We start from the raw sequence: 15245 nt of genomic DNA, 5'->3' as shown, positions 1-15245 counted from the left end.
ACAGGATTGTCGGTCTCGACGACTTCTTCGTCGATGCTCCATGACCAGGAGTTGGAGAACGACCAAGACCCGGCCAATAGCGCCGGGAGGTCGGAGATTACCTGCGCCAAGTGGAATACACGCAAAGGCGTCCAACCGCGGTCACCCTCACTGCCAAGCACGTGCTTCGCGTTACTGCACACACCGCTACAATAGCGTTGTGACCCTGCCGGGAAATTTTCCTCTGTCAGAGGGAAACAGCAATGCTCCTAAAATATTCCATGCTGGGCGTGGCTCCACAATCCACACGTGAGCGCACTTCCAATGCACACCACTGCTGTTGTGAGCCACGCCCTCCCAACGAATGGAGCTGTTCTGAATTGCTTGCACAGAGAGGACGACGTGTGCTTCCATCCCATTCTTCCTACAGCATTGACTTGGTAACCAGGAACTTCTGTCTCTCCAACCCTCTGACGAAGCACCTGGATGGTAGGCAATTCACAAGCGATAGAGAAGTTCAGCAGACCAACACGATGTGGCTTCAGGGACCTGACACACATATCTTCTATGCCAGCACCAATTCCTTGGTGTTCTGTTGAAACAAATGTTCAGACAAGCATTATGCTAAAAAGCAATGAGCACTAGTGACATACTAGTGTGCAGCATACTAATCTGCCTGTGGAGTAAAGTTTGTCTATGCAAGCTCTTGCTATTTGGCTTTCTTCATCACCCCCTTAGTTACTAGGTTTCAGTCAGTTCGGTTAGTTTCACTGCAAAATGTTGGCTGGCTTTTGCACATGACAGCGGTGTCGTGTGGAAAATGAGTACGAGAGACAGAAGGCTACGCCCAAGCCCAACATTCTCCGCCCGCTCACCTGCAGCACGATGCGCTTGTGGATGGCAAACTTGGCAATGATGTGAGCCAGCAGTAGGTGGCCGTGGTACTTGGTGGCCGGGTCCACACAGTTCTTGCCCAACAGGCAGGGCCAGGCAAAGGTCATGAGCCGCCGCAGCTTGATGCCCTGCCGCCTGCGACAGCGAAGACAGCACAGTCACACAAAGATGAGATGACTCCGGAACGTTATGTACTGCATATTCACTTACTCAAGTTGCTCTGTGTGTGCTCCTACTTGTAGTTCTACGTGTCCCCATCACATGTTCCAAGGGCATTATTCTGTTTTGTTTGCTGGTCCACTGTGATTGCAGACACCAGAGCTTTCTGGCACTGAGCATGAGGTAGCAGGATTGAATCCCAGCACTGGCAATTTCGTTTGATAGGGGGGAAAATGCACGAAACCCAATGCACTCTGCGATGTCAGTGTACATATTACAGGAACCCAGGTGGTCATGATTAAACCAGAGCCCTCCTCTATGGTATTCCTCACAGGCCATAAAGAGTTCTGGCATCCTAAACCCAACATACCATTCGTCATGCTACTGACAAATATTATGAAGTATGGCTAAGTCAAACTTTTATACGTATTTTAGACAAACACATGCAATTTATACTTCATGCACTGAACAGCCACAAAGATAATATGCTGCACTCTCCAGCGCTAAGATATGCACTCTCGAATAGCAAGAAGCAGGCTTCACTGCACTACACAAGTGACTGGTGGTGGTGCAGCCCGTCTGTGCCAACAGCGCCATGGAAGATGGAGGCTACAAGTGAAGCCAGATAGTTGGCAAGTGTTCGCTCCTCTCGCAACAATCGATAGCACTCCGGAAGCAGTGGCATGGGCAATGCCATTGTAGCCACATCGTATTTACTCACATAACTGGCCCACTCGCATATTAGGTGCGCCCCAGTTTGATCACAAAAAAAAACAGAATGTTTTATTTCTGCGCTTAATAAGTGCACCCCGAACTTAGCACTGTGATCAATACTATATTTACACGATTTAAAGCTGACCCCCCCGCCCCCAATTTCAGGTGAAAGAAAAAACACGCACGCACATTCTACAACACAGGCTTATTTTAACAAAGTTTTTGCTGAACTGACTACCAGTCCTCACTAGTGCTGCTGCCGTCGCAGATGCTGCGGACCCACAGCAAATACTACGACATCGTGTGGAACAGCCGCGCATGCCGAATTTCGCACACAGTTTTCAGGGATGCTCACTTTACACATCTATCCGGAAAGCTTCATCTCCAGCAGGAAACCTGCCCAACTTTGGCCCACGAAAATTTAGGCACGCCGCAGTCGCAACTGCCACACTTCTCGGCCACGTTGAATTCTCTTCCCGCCACACGCTTGCCGTACAACAGCACATGAAAGAAACAACTACGGTGAACTACCATGCTACCACAACTCCTGTGCCTTTGACAGCCACAAAAACATTGGAGCTAGTGATACTATGCTTTGCTATGTGAAGGAAGGGCGGAAAAACGGCTATGCGTTGACAGTGGACATGCTGCACGACTTCTTGTGGGATGAGCATGCACCAGAGCACAGCACCAGCTCAGAGTCAGAAGACTCCACAAGTGACGACTGAGAAATTCCGCTCATTCCCTGATTGGAGTGTTTTTACTTTTAAAAAAATTTTTCTGCACATCGCATATATGGGTTGCACCCCAAAAACTGGCCCATGAATCTGAAAAAAAAAAAAAAAAAGTGCCGCTCTTGCACGCGTTTATACGCGTAGTAGTCTTGTTCTGACAGCTTCTCTGCGCTCACTGCAAACTTTTGACCCGTCGCACAGCAATTCAGGCTGGAGCGCATATGGCTCCCCTCCATCCTGCACACAACTAGGGCAACCACACACATGCACGGAAGAGTAGAGCAGCCAAGAAAGAGACGCACTTGTTGGCTGCGTCGTGGATGTGTGGCGAGGCCTGCTCCACGAGAAGGCAGGAGAACTGGAGCAACAGGATGCGCACAGCGTCCGAGGTGCCAAACGGGTTCTCAGGGTCGATGACACGGTTGATGAAGACGGAGATGACGTTGTCGGGCGAGTCCCGCTCAGGCTGCGGGGGTCCTCCGATGAGAGCCTCGCCTTCGCCACGCTCAAAGGAAGCCGCAAAGGCTGGGATGAGCAGCTGCTGCAGCACTTTGGCCAGCAGTGGCTGTGGGAAGGCGGGGTCCCCGAAGGCCTCCACAAAGCGGAAGAACGCCGCCCGCTTCCACTCCACTGTCTGGCCCTTGGCCGCCCACGAGTCCAGGAACTCCCGCAAGAAGCCAAAGTCCGGCAGGAAGCGACCCGTGAATGCACGCAACAGCTGAGAGGGAACAACCAGAGAAGACAGACAGCTATTCCCCCACCCCAGAGCTCCTCGACCACCAAGGCACTGCCCTGAACCACTGAAGGCGAACATAAAGCACAGATACGAGGGCACAAGCATCTGCAAACAAAAAGATAAGTCATGTAATCACTTAAAACAATGTAATTAACTTGTTTTACGAACATGCTGTAAGGGCCCGGTACAGGCTGGACTATGGGACAGGAGTTTTGGAGAGGGGGGCACTGCCAAAAGGGGGCATGGTATGCGGACAGCCTGGGAAGTGCGCGGCAGGTTGGATGAGAGAAGCAGGACAGATCAGGTGCGCATGGTGGGTGATGGTGTGGGTCTGTTGAAGCTGACGACTGTCTGACTGGATGAGTGGTCGCGAAGCGTCGGAGCTCCATCGCTGATTGTAGATAATAAGATGTGACGATGCTGCGTACCCAACGCGCTTTGGATCTCTGACTTTCGCTCTCTCAGGATGTGTGTTCAATCCTCGGTGTCATGCTAAGCACCGCCTGTTACGCCGTTGTCGGGCCGTCACGGAGCGTCGTCGTAGATGCCAGGATGCGATGCTACAGCGTTCCCAGCGCGCTTCGAATCTCTACCTTTTGTTCTCTTTTAGTGCATTTAGCCTAAGACTTGCGTAAATTGATATATTTCGCACTCAGCACACGACGAACCTCACTTCGCTGTGATAGTAGGACTGCCCGGCCCATCGGGCTGCAAGCGGTCGACGCCGTCAACCAACCTAAAGCCGCCGTTTTGGTCACGTGATTTGTAGGACCAATAGCAGTGTGCGTTTTGCACAATTTTGTTTTTGTTTACCGGTGCGATTAGACCTTTGGTGCGATTAGACCTCAATTTAAAAGGCCGCGCGCGCGATTTCACGTCTTTGGAATGCTATAACGCATGAATTAAGCGATATTTTTTAACGAAAATTCGTAGATAGCTGCGCCTTAGGATCACGAAAATGAAAAGGTTGAAAATACGATTTTTTGACCAATTTTCAGCCCCAAAGAGCCGCATCCCCCGTTAACTCTTTAGTCTTTCGCGTTCTGCGGCTGAACTGCAAGTAATTTTTGTATTGGACCGGCCACTAGCTTTTGTAGCTATCGGTCCAAACAGTGTTTGTGAATATCATCTGTTCTTGCAATAAAGATCCCATTTAAAAAGAAACCCGGCCGCCAGCCCCTGGCTGCCCCCCCTGCACCTGGAAGAGGAGCTCGATCTCGTGGGGTCGCTGCTGCACGACGGCCAGCAGGCAGCGGCACAGCAGCTTGGGCTCCCGCCACTGGGCCAGGCCCCCGGCCCCCGCCTGGAAGGCGTCCGAAACCCAGACGGAGCGCAGGCGCTGCACCAGGGCGGGCCGCTCGGCCAGGAACTGGGGCTCCCGCCTGGCCACCGCCGCCACCAGCCGCACAGCCAGCCGCTGCAGCAGCTCGGGCCCCTCGTCCAGCAGCTGCGCCAGCCGGTCCACACAGCCCCCCGTGCGCTGCAGGGCAGCCCGGAAGGTGGGCCCGTCCCGCAGCAGGTGCTCCAGGAAGCGGTTCAGCTGCTCATCCTGCACCTGCAAGAGGGCATCATCATCACCCCCCCTCTGCGTGGGACCACACTGCAAGGATGCCCACATGTCCCTATCAACTAGGGTTTGGTTTGGTTTATGGGGTTTAACATCCCAAAGCAACTAAGGCTATGAGGGACACCGTAGTGGAGGGCTCCGGAAATTTCGACCACCTGGGGTTCTTTAACGTGCACTGACATCGCACAGCACACGTGCCCCTGGAATTTCTCCTCCAAAGAAATTCAACCACCGCGGTCGGGATCGAAGCCGCGTCTTTCGGGTCAGCAGCCAAGCGCCGTAACCACTCAGCCACCCCAACAACTTATCAACTAGGGGATGAGCCAGATGACAACGCCATGTAGGAGTAGACGAGCAAGCACAGCCGTATGTAGGGTGGCACCTAGAGACAGAAAATGCAAGCCTGCACAGAGCACACTCACGGGAGCAACATTAAAACACGCCACAAAGCATTACAGTCAAAATGTCCACAATAAGGTCCGAAATGTCGCACAAGCCTGAATTACTGGAGTCCGAAAATTCGGTCAGCTATGCAATATCTACGTACCAGTATATTTTTCTTGTGTCACAGAATAACCTCAACAGTTACTACTCGTTTGCCACTAATTATTTAAAAAGGCTCTGTTGTGACAAAATTTGGACACCTCAATACCTGGCCAGAGAAAACTTGAAAAAAGGGCCCTCAACCACCAGTTTACATCTATCGGAACCTAGAAATTGTTTTTTGCTGGAGCCAACAAGAGAATCAAGAATTACAGATGCCTCTCAGCAAACCAGGTCAGATGTGCCTTTGTGGGGCACACTTAGTTTAGTTTTTGAACTTTCGGACGTTCACACTTATGCCACAGCGGTGACGAATCTGCACCAACAGCCGCCGCTAGATTCCCAGCGCCCATAAGCGAACTCGGCATCAGCAGCGTGGGTTCAATACTCCAGAAGCCTCCTAACAAGCAGCAGCCAGCCACCAATGAGTCTACAGTGCTACTTCGCCCATTCTGCCACTGCCATTTCACATGCACTAAACGCAGGCTCTCAACATGCCATAACAGGGTTAACCACTACCCCGAAGCGACCTTCGCCACACAGCACACGGGAATACTGCCCCGACTGCAACGTAAAGCCAAGTTAGTAATGGTTGGTTTATGGGGTTTAACGTCCCAAAGCGACTGAGGCTATGAGAGACGCCGTAGTGGAGGGCTCCGGAAATTTCGACCACCTGGGGTTCTTTAACGTGCACTGACATCGCACACTACACGGGCCTCGAATTTCTCCTCCAAAGATTGCATGGGGTTATAGGGGAGCTTGGATAAGACTGACTCAGAAAGAGAGCAGCTGGGAAAACGCAGCACCCGGGAATGTAACAGCAGTGTCCCACTGTAACATGCTGCAACACACACCTCTTGCCTCTGCTCTGTACCACTTCACTAGCAGGGCAATGAAAACGGTTTCGACTTTCATCATATCGCCCACCTGTATTCACAGAAAAAAACGAAGAGCTAAATTCAATCAAGTACCACTTTACACTTTGCACAATTCCAGCTGAAGTGTGCTACTTCTGGCCCAGGCTTCAAATTCATGGCAGCGACACGAGGCAGGACAGAATCCACGATGGTCTGGTAGACTCTCACCCCCCCCCCAAGCAGATAGCGGCAGCGCTTATGCCCCTGCCCAAACGGCAGGAGATGGTGTGCAGTCGAGTTATGAGTGCAATTGCTGACACACACTTTTTGCAAGCCATGCTTCTAGCGCTGCCATGCAGCTACATAGGACTCCTTTTATGGGTGCTTGGTTTGTGTGCCAACGTTTGCCTTTCAAAGTAAACCTTTAGATACAAAAACTTTACAATGTCCCATCAGAACAGTGACAACCTGAGTACTCACATAACACTCCATGCACAAGGGCCAGCACACATCAGTACTGCAAGATAATTTGCTGAGTGCCCATTGACACCTGTCCCATGGTACAGCAAGTAAAAAGTGATTTTATTCGCTGCAAATTGTAACTTTTGGTGAAATGTTCAAAAGCACATTGCTCAGTGGCTGTTACATTTCCTCAAGCAGCTGCATTAAATTCAGGGCAAACTGCAATGTTGAGTATTACTACGTATACACAGCGCTTGCTGCAAGCCACAACTATTCAAAGCACAACAATCCTTGTCACCTGTCAGCTACACTAATAATTTCTCTCAGTTTTTAAAAGCTGGCTAACAGGTGGCCCGTTCTTCAGGTCGCTTGCATCTTAGCCATTCTGTGTGCCATTGCCACAGTGAGACAGCACCACTGTGAGCAATCCAGGGAGAAATATGGTCTCTCATTGTAGCGCTTTCAACAACACTTTTGCAAGAAAAATGTGGTGCCAACTTACCTGTGGCTCTGCAAGCAGCAACTCCAAGGCTGTGACAGGGTGCCGCTCTAGGAACCGGCGCAGTGGTGCCTGGAAGTGCACAGAGCCCAAGGAGAATGATGAAGCCTTTGGCAAGGGCATTTTTCCGAGCACTTAGTAACAATGCACTAACGGAGATTAAAAAAAAAATGAACGAATGAGATATAACCTCCCAGATTTATTCCAGTCCCCCTTTCTGTAAACATGAAAAAGCTGAGCCAAGCACAACCTCAACAGCCAGTACCTGAAAAGGGCTGCCGGCCTCCACCATGAGCTGCTGCTCGTGACGCAGCACCAGTGTGACGAGGGGCTTGACAAAGGCTGGCCCCGCTGCGGGGATCTGGGGGAAGATGGCTATGATGGCGGCACACTGGCGCACCTCCGTGGCCCCCGGCCCCCGGTGTGGGGTGCGGGCAGCCACCTCCAGCCAGCAACCCAGGTGCTGGAGCAACTGGTCGCACAGCTTCTCGTTGAACGTGTGTGGGAACAGCTGGGTGAGGTAGCTCAGCCGCTGGATCACGCTCAGCGACAGCTGCCGGAAGTCCCCCAGCAGCATCAGCAGAGACCGGATGGCCTTGTGCACCTGCGAATCACATGCACATCGTGCCAGCCAAGACTGTCAGATTGAAAAGGTGGGGGGGGGGGGGTAATTTGAGGTTACAGCACCAAGGAAAGCCCAAGCCAGCCTTGTTGGTGCCAAACGCGAGACAGTGTACATACTGTCGTGGGCAAAATTTACAGATCACTGCAAGCGAGTGCCAAACCGGGCCACGGGCACCATCTGACGAAGCACTCCTGTTGTTGAGGCCGGAGCAGCGTGTGCGTGCTGCATCACTCTGCTCGAGATACAGACATGCCACTGTGCCAGTCTCGACACCAGAAGTGGTTCGTCAGGCGGCTCTAGCATGCAGATGACTATGGATTGACATGCGCTGGCAGGGGTCTCTTACTGTTGCTCACGATACTATGAAGTGACCTCGTGCTCCTCTGGAAAGGCCCACACAATGGTGGCCCATTCCAAGGCACGTTGCAGTTTGTGAGCCTAAGGTGCACAAAAGGCAAATTATAAACCACTGGGTTCTTCGGCTACAAGTGGCAGGAGTGTAGAAAGATCATCGAGGACAAGCAAAAGGGAGGAGACAGCGGGGGGCCCCTCACCATGTCCATTTCAATGTTGCAGGCGGCCACAAAGTCCGACATACACCGGAAGGCCGCCTCCTGTAGCTCGGGGTCGCGGGCGTTGAGTGCCCGGTACAGCACGTTAAACACTCGCTCGCGGCAGGGAAGGTAGTGGCAGGTGGCCAGGGCACGCAAGGCTGCACGCCGCAGGGAGACAAGCGCCGCGGGGCTGCAGCCCTTGTAGCAGGGCAGCTTAAGCAAGGCCGCATCCTCCGCCTCGCACAGGCTCACGAGCTCGGTGAAGAAGGTCTTGTGCTCGGCGACGCTCACGTCCAGCGCAAACAGCCGCGGCTGCAGGCTGGTGCAGAAGGTGTTGCCCTCCATGAGGCCGATCTGGGCGTTGAGCGGCTGGTGGCGCAGCAGGTGCTTCTTGGGGGGCACCATGTCGGCGAGGACCTCGCGGTGGGGCTCCATCAGGGCGGCTACGGACTGGCCCGAGGCCGCGGCCAGGGCCTCGAGGGAGCGCATGGCCTGCTGGCGCACGCAGGCGTTGGGCGACGTCACCTGGCGCACCAGCTCCAGGGAGACCTCGTGCAGTGACTTGCGCTGGGCTGCACGCAGGTCGTCCGGGGCATCGGCAGGCAGAGGGGCGCCGCACAGCGCCAGCATCTTCTCCAGGTTGGTCCTGGTGGGGGCCCAAGTGTCCAGGTAAGGAGCAGCCCCAGCCACATAGTCGACTATGACTAACATTTGGATTCCCAAATGAAATAGTAAACTCAGGTAAATAAATCAGCACAGCTTCCAAAATCGCCACTAAAGGGGAAAAGAGGGTTTCTAAAGGGGAATACTAGGCGCACCTAAGTTGAGAGACTGATGCCCCAAAACTAGAAGTACAGCCCAATCCCACTGAAAAAAGAAATTTCAGCCGCAACAAATAATTTTCGATTACCCATTAGCAAACTCTATGAGGCAATGCAGTTATTCCCCCACAACGAACAATTTTCGGAGCAAGGTTTCACTTCAACAAAGTTTTTTGCAAGTAAGCAGCCACCTTTCTTTTTTTTTTTTTGCACATCTAAATATGCATGCTACAGTCGCCAACCGATTTTTCGGACTCGGCGGGACCCGAAAAGTGGTCCGAATAATCGAACAGTCCGAAAAATCCGTGAACTCAAAAAAATAAACTTTTCTGCGAAAAATCGGCTTTCAAAATCACCAGAATCGCCAATCCCCATGTTCCGCCTGCAAGCGATAATATTAGACTCTATCTGAGTAATAGCCGTGCTTCCTTCATGTCCACACCCTATCACATCATGAGACCAGATAGTGGGACGCGGCCGCGGTCATGCTGTGAATGAATGCACTCGCTGCATGAAGCAAGAACAGTCACTTTGCATGGGGTAATGACGTTTGCGAAGACCGAGAGGTAACCCATGGGAAGACGCGAGTGCCTCCGAATGTGCACTCCACCCCCCCACCCCCCCCTTCCAATGAGACATTGTGTTCAATTTGCCTATTTTGTCCGAATCTTGATTGGGTTGCCTTAGTTTTGTTTATATTTTAGTTTGTATGAAAAATGTTACTTTGCCTTGTAACTCATTGTATTGACCCTCCTGCCTGGGCCTACTAATGCTGGCAGTATTTAATACCGTATTTACTCGCATAATAGGCACACTTTTGTTCCAGAAAATCCGGCTCAAAGTTCGGGGTGCGCCTATTACGCTGGGTAAAATTTCCGGAAATTTTTCAACTCGCAAAATTGAACATACCACATAAATGCATTTGTGTACGGGCCGCGCCCCATTTTACCAAAGAATATTAAAAAAAAAAAAAGATCCGTGTAAGGACCGCACCGAAACTTCCCACGACCCACGTGGGAATAGCCTTCAAAATGCACGCGCCGTGGACTCCGCAATCAGCTCCGGCTGCGCGCACAGGCGCTTGATCGCGGAGGCCACACAGGCGCGCAGGAGCGCTTCCGGATGCCGCACACGGAGGACGCCCGAGGCCAAGCTCATCATCATCATCATCAACGTTTTCCTCCGCCGCGAGCTTTCGCTATCTATATCGCCATCAGCATCACCAGCTCCACTTTTTTTGTTGCTGTCAAGTGCCGGGATCTGCGGTAGCGCGTTAGTTCATCGTGTTTGTGGCTTTGCCGCCGAACGTTGCTGTTTTAGCTTGACGGGCAAGCACCTTAATAGCTACACGGCTGGGAGTTTGCTCTCGAACACAGCAAGCGTGCGGCAGGTCGGAAATTTGACGTAGCCGAGAAGTGCGGCAGTTGCGACTGCAGCGTGCCTAAATTTTCGTACGCGACTCCAAGCGCCGAGGTTTTCGCGGGCCTTAGTCAGGAACGTTTCCGGCTAGAGATGAAGCTTTCGAAACAGACGTTTAAAGTGAGCATCCTTGAAAAATGTGTGCGGCTGTTCTACGCAATGTCGTACATGCTGTGGGTCTGCAGCAGCTGCGACGGCAGCAGCACTACTGATGACTAGTAGTCAGTTCAGCAAAAACCTTGTTAAAATGAAGATTGGCGGGGGGGGGGGAGGCGTCTGCTTGCAATCGTGTAAATACAGTATTGATCACAGTGCTAAGTTCGGGGTGCGCCTATTATGCGCGGAAATAAAAAAAATCTGATTTTTCCCGACCAAACTAGGGGTGCGCCTATTATGCGAGTGCTCCTATTATGGGAGTAAATATGGAAAATAACAATAAATAAGGCAAGCCTCCAACGCAGCAGCAGCTGCCATAACTGCCGCGGCACCGCTCTTCTGCCCTTCTTTGCCTTCCCCACTTCACACAACCCTTTCAGTGCCTTCTCTCCTCATCCACAGCCACCTTCTCTCCTTTGTAGCTGCATATCGCGCGCTTTGCCCCAAGGTCATTACAAAGCTGGCTTCTCCTACCCACTTTGAAGCCGTACGGCAAAGATCACTTTTATAGCTACCTACCTTGAAAAGCTCAAAAAAAAAAAAATCACATTATATTCATACTTTGATTCCGAAAATAATGCGAGGTGCATTCTAAAACATTCTGATGTCTCCCGCAGAATTTCCGATTCCTTGTTCTCATTTTTCAGAATTTAAAATTTTCTACCGCAGAAAGTTAGGGACCTTAGGTATAGCTGAACTGCCAGCAAGCAACGAGCGTGCAAGGCATGCCCCGGGGCCCAGGGGTCAGATCTTATCAGCTGACAGACCGTCACAGGAGCTCAACCGGGCACCCTGAGAGACAAGGCGGACACACGGGAGCTCCTCTGCAGCATCTTGCTCTCATCACACCCTGGGCTCCATGCAGACCTCACAGTGTACAGACTACGACTTCAACTTGTACGCTTCAGCACTAACTAACTAAGCAGAAGCTGAACATACTATTTCGCGTGCACCTTCCACACCCTAAAGGAAGCACAGTGCAATTTGTGTAGACCATTTTTCATGTACCTTCACGTGCATTTCCTCATAAGAGCAGGACCCTCCATGGTGCCGTATCAATTTCCCATGCTCTCAGCATAACAAGCAACGGCATCCATGACACAGTGCGCAACTTGAGGACAGCATTTGTCCTTGTAAGAGCCGTCCGTTCGGCTTGACTTGGCCCACTGGCTTTATTGACATAGGCCACTAGTGAAGCCCACATACCTATCATCACGATTACAATTGTCCTCAACCAGACGAGATTTTGTGCAACTCTCGACTGCCTATTTAATACATACTGGTAATGGGATTAGACCTCATATGGTCAAAAAGGGCTAGTTACAAAGCCCAGTCTGCTGCGGCTTCAATGTGAAGCGGGCTAGGCCTGTGAGACCTAGCAAGTGGTGCGCAGACAGAACGACAGCCCGTCACTGCAAGAAGTGCGCCACAAAAGAGAGCGCCGCATATGCTTGCTTCTAGGTAGCAGATGAGCTTATCTACTGCCATTCTTTATATATCGAACTATCAAACTATTTCGTGATCCCCTTCGAGTTCAATATAACCGGGAAAGATTGTATTGTCAAATTCTCAAAAAGCATTCAAGCTTCACAGCTAGCCTAGCCTAGCCCCACAGACCATCAACGTCTAGTGGCCACCTAGGCTAGACAAGAGATGGCTTAGCCTCAACACATTGTGTTGAGGCCTCCCAGCCCTGACTGTCACAGATCATCATCATCATCCTGACTACACCCACTGCAGGGCAAAGGCCTCTCCGATGTGTCTCTAATTAACCCTGTCCTTTGCCAGTTGTGGCCGCTGTAGTCCTGCAAACTTCTTAATCTCATCTGCCCACCTAACTTTCTGCCGCCCCCTGCTACGCTTTCCTTCTCTTGGAATCCACTCCGTTACCTTAAGCAGCAGCGGTTGTCTTGCCTTTGCATTACATGCCCTGCCCAAGCCCATTTCTTTCTCTTGATTTTGGCTAGGATGGCATTAACCCGCGTCTGTTCCCTCATCTAATCCGCCCGCTTCTGATCTCTTAACGTTACACCTATCATTTTTCTTTCCATAGCTCGCTGCGTTGTCCTACAGATACCAATAGACAAATATTCAAGGAAAGGAGGAGACAAGAGGGTAGAGTACACACTTGGCCATGTCGACGGCCCCATTGGAGACCTCCCCCGTGAGGTCCATCATGATGAAGAAGAGCGCCTTGAGGAAGACATACTGGTGGGCCAGCACCCAGCGCAGGGGCATCCGCTCGACCAGGCACTTGATGGCGAAGCAGCCGCCAGACTTTGCATACCACGCCCGGTCGTAGCAGAGCGAGCACAGCCGGTCGGCCAGGTACTCCAAAAAGGGCAGCTGACAGGCACGCTCCCGCGACGTCAGCACCGTCGCCGAGTTCTCCGTGATGAGCAGGAGCGCCAGCTGTCCCACCTGCCAGGCAGATGGGGGGCGAGGATTCAGGGCCGAGCACTGGCCAACACTTCACCACAATAAATTCACAGCATGGTGCACTTCGGGCAGTTCATGCTACCAGCGAAACAAAACAGACAACAATGCTCACCTCTGTAATGCCACAGGGCAATAACGTACACCAATACGGTGTTAGACACAGCTAAATGCAATATGGACCCAACTATGCCTGCCATTATCCCGACTGACGACTGCCTTATAGAGTTCTGAGTATGCTACGATGACAAATCTACTACAATCAAACCTAATTAATTTAGCCCCTGTTAATTTAAAAATTCGGAAAATTCGGCCTCCCTGCTCCTTCCTGTCTAAAATGTACATACAGTGGAACCTCGATTATACGTCCCCCGGTCATGCGACGACCCGCATTTTACGACGAATTTGTGCGGTCCCGGCAAAACCCCCATAAAGACAATGCATTAAAAACCTCGGTTATACGACGCAAATTTTAGAAGGACCCCGCTTCGTACGACGGCTGGCTCGTACCGTCCGTCAAAAAAGGCCGTCAGCAAACGCAGGCCGGGATGTGCCGTATTTTCGCGATTCTAAGCACCCCCCCTATTTTCTGAAAAAAAAAAAAAAAACTTTGCATGCGAATCTAAGCACCCCCGTTTTTGCGTGGAAGACAGCGTTGCCGAGGCCGCCAAGTGCACTTGCTCTCTTTTTCGTCGAGCCTGTGCAGTCGGAGTCCCAAGGAGGCGCGGCCTGCCTATTGTTGTTGCGACTGAGAGAAGGATGAAAAGGAAAGCGCACGGGACCGCCTACTGGCGTGAGCCAAGCCACCACCGCTGCCGAGGAGAGTTAAAAGATCAGAGGAAAGATAAAGAGAAAAGATAAGACGCGCGTTGGTCGCAGCAACAGATGCGTCCGCAGGAGCCGACGCTGATGAAAAAACAGATAAGCGGGCGAGGCCGCGCTCGCCCAAGCGAGGACAGCGGCGTCCACGGCGCTTTTTGTAATGGAAGTAATGGATGCTTGTGCCCCACGATAAAACTTCCGACGAAGAGGAAGTGGACAACGATGCAGAGGTTTGCGCTCCCATTCCTAGTTACGCGGACGTGTTGCAGAGCGTCGACAACATCCGGCGCTTTGCTTGCGCGCGCGACGATGTTGGCGACCTACTGCCGGACGTGGCAGCCCTTGAAAGAAAGTTGATGCGCCGAGGTTGGGCAAAGGTGCAAAAAAAAAAATTACCGATTTTTTTTAAACGGTAATAAAGATTTTTTTGCAAATCTGTTTCAAACAAATGCTGGGTTTTGTCTTTTTTAATCTGATTGGCGTACTTGCCGCGGGCTTGAAGCCGGTCAACAGTTTTTCGGCGCAAGGCCGAGCGCCACTGGCCGCATTCTTTGATTTTCGATTATACGACACCCGGATTATACGACGGTTTCGCGCGGTCCCCTGAACGTCGTATAATCGAGGTTCCACTGTAAGTCAATGTCACCACACACTCGTTCATTCGGACTGAAAACATGCCAGGAATGAAACTGAAGTCAGTTTCCGAGACACGCATCACTACTGTCATCATCAAAAAACCAGTGCCGGGTCAGAAACCACCCACCACTCCAAAACCGAAAACTTACGAGGGGCAGCGCTGCTCCAGTAAAGCCTCGTTTATAGGGCCAACCGGAGTCCCACCAAGCGCCCGTGCAAGTCTATGACCTCAGAAGCACGTTTATCTGGATGCTGCAGGGTTCACGTCAGTCAATTCACCACGCCAAGATATAACGCGCTCGACAGGCAATCACACAGATGTTCGTGCACAGGCCTGAATTGCACATTACATTTTTCTATCACGCCCCCCTGATCTGCACACAAAGGCAGGCATGTTGACGGTCGGCAGGTTCCCATCGATAGGCCAGGAAAGAGTCCTATCGCATAGTTTCGTTTTCGGAGCTTTATCGCCAGTCGTCGCCGGCGGCTATCGGCTGTGCATGCCAGTAAGCCAGCCAAACCATACACCACTAGGAACGACTGCATAGTTGCTGATCATTTTTTGTTTGTTTTTCGAAGGCGTCTTGTCTTGCCACTCCAGCGCCAAGGCGCACTTCCCTCACTTTCACCCG

At 51.7% G+C, this 15245-nt stretch overlaps 1 protein-coding gene across 4 annotated transcripts in view; it reads right to left on the bottom strand.

The window, feature by feature from the left end:
* Nipped-A (Transcription-associated protein Nipped-A) overlaps nucleotides 1-15245 on the bottom strand; it is a 170124-nt gene that overhangs the window by 72420 nt on the left and 82459 nt on the right. For all 4 annotated transcript variants that reach the window (XM_089546329.1, XM_089546330.1, XM_089546331.1 and 1 more), the window contains 7 exons: nucleotides 12848-13140; nucleotides 8324-8969; nucleotides 7410-7748; nucleotides 7148-7216; nucleotides 4415-4771; nucleotides 2783-3198; nucleotides 855-1008 (listed from right to left, as the gene is read on the bottom strand). In XM_089546329.1, coding sequence (XP_089402455.1) covers nucleotides 855-1008; nucleotides 2783-3198; nucleotides 4415-4771; nucleotides 7148-7216; nucleotides 7410-7748; nucleotides 8324-8969; nucleotides 12848-13140 — 2274 coding nt within the window. The remainder of the gene's footprint in view (nucleotides 1-854; nucleotides 1009-2782; nucleotides 3199-4414; nucleotides 4772-7147; nucleotides 7217-7409; nucleotides 7749-8323; nucleotides 8970-12847; nucleotides 13141-15245) is intronic.

This window comes from Amblyomma mixtum, chromosome 5 (genome assembly GCF_055824585.1).
Source record: "Amblyomma mixtum isolate Tamu chromosome 5, ASM5582458v1, whole genome shotgun sequence".
In the NCBI taxonomy this organism is placed as follows: domain Eukaryota; kingdom Metazoa; phylum Arthropoda; class Arachnida; order Ixodida; family Ixodidae; genus Amblyomma; species Amblyomma mixtum.
The sequence above is the reverse complement of the archived record's forward strand: the minus strand, read 5'-3'. Positions and strand labels throughout refer to the sequence as shown.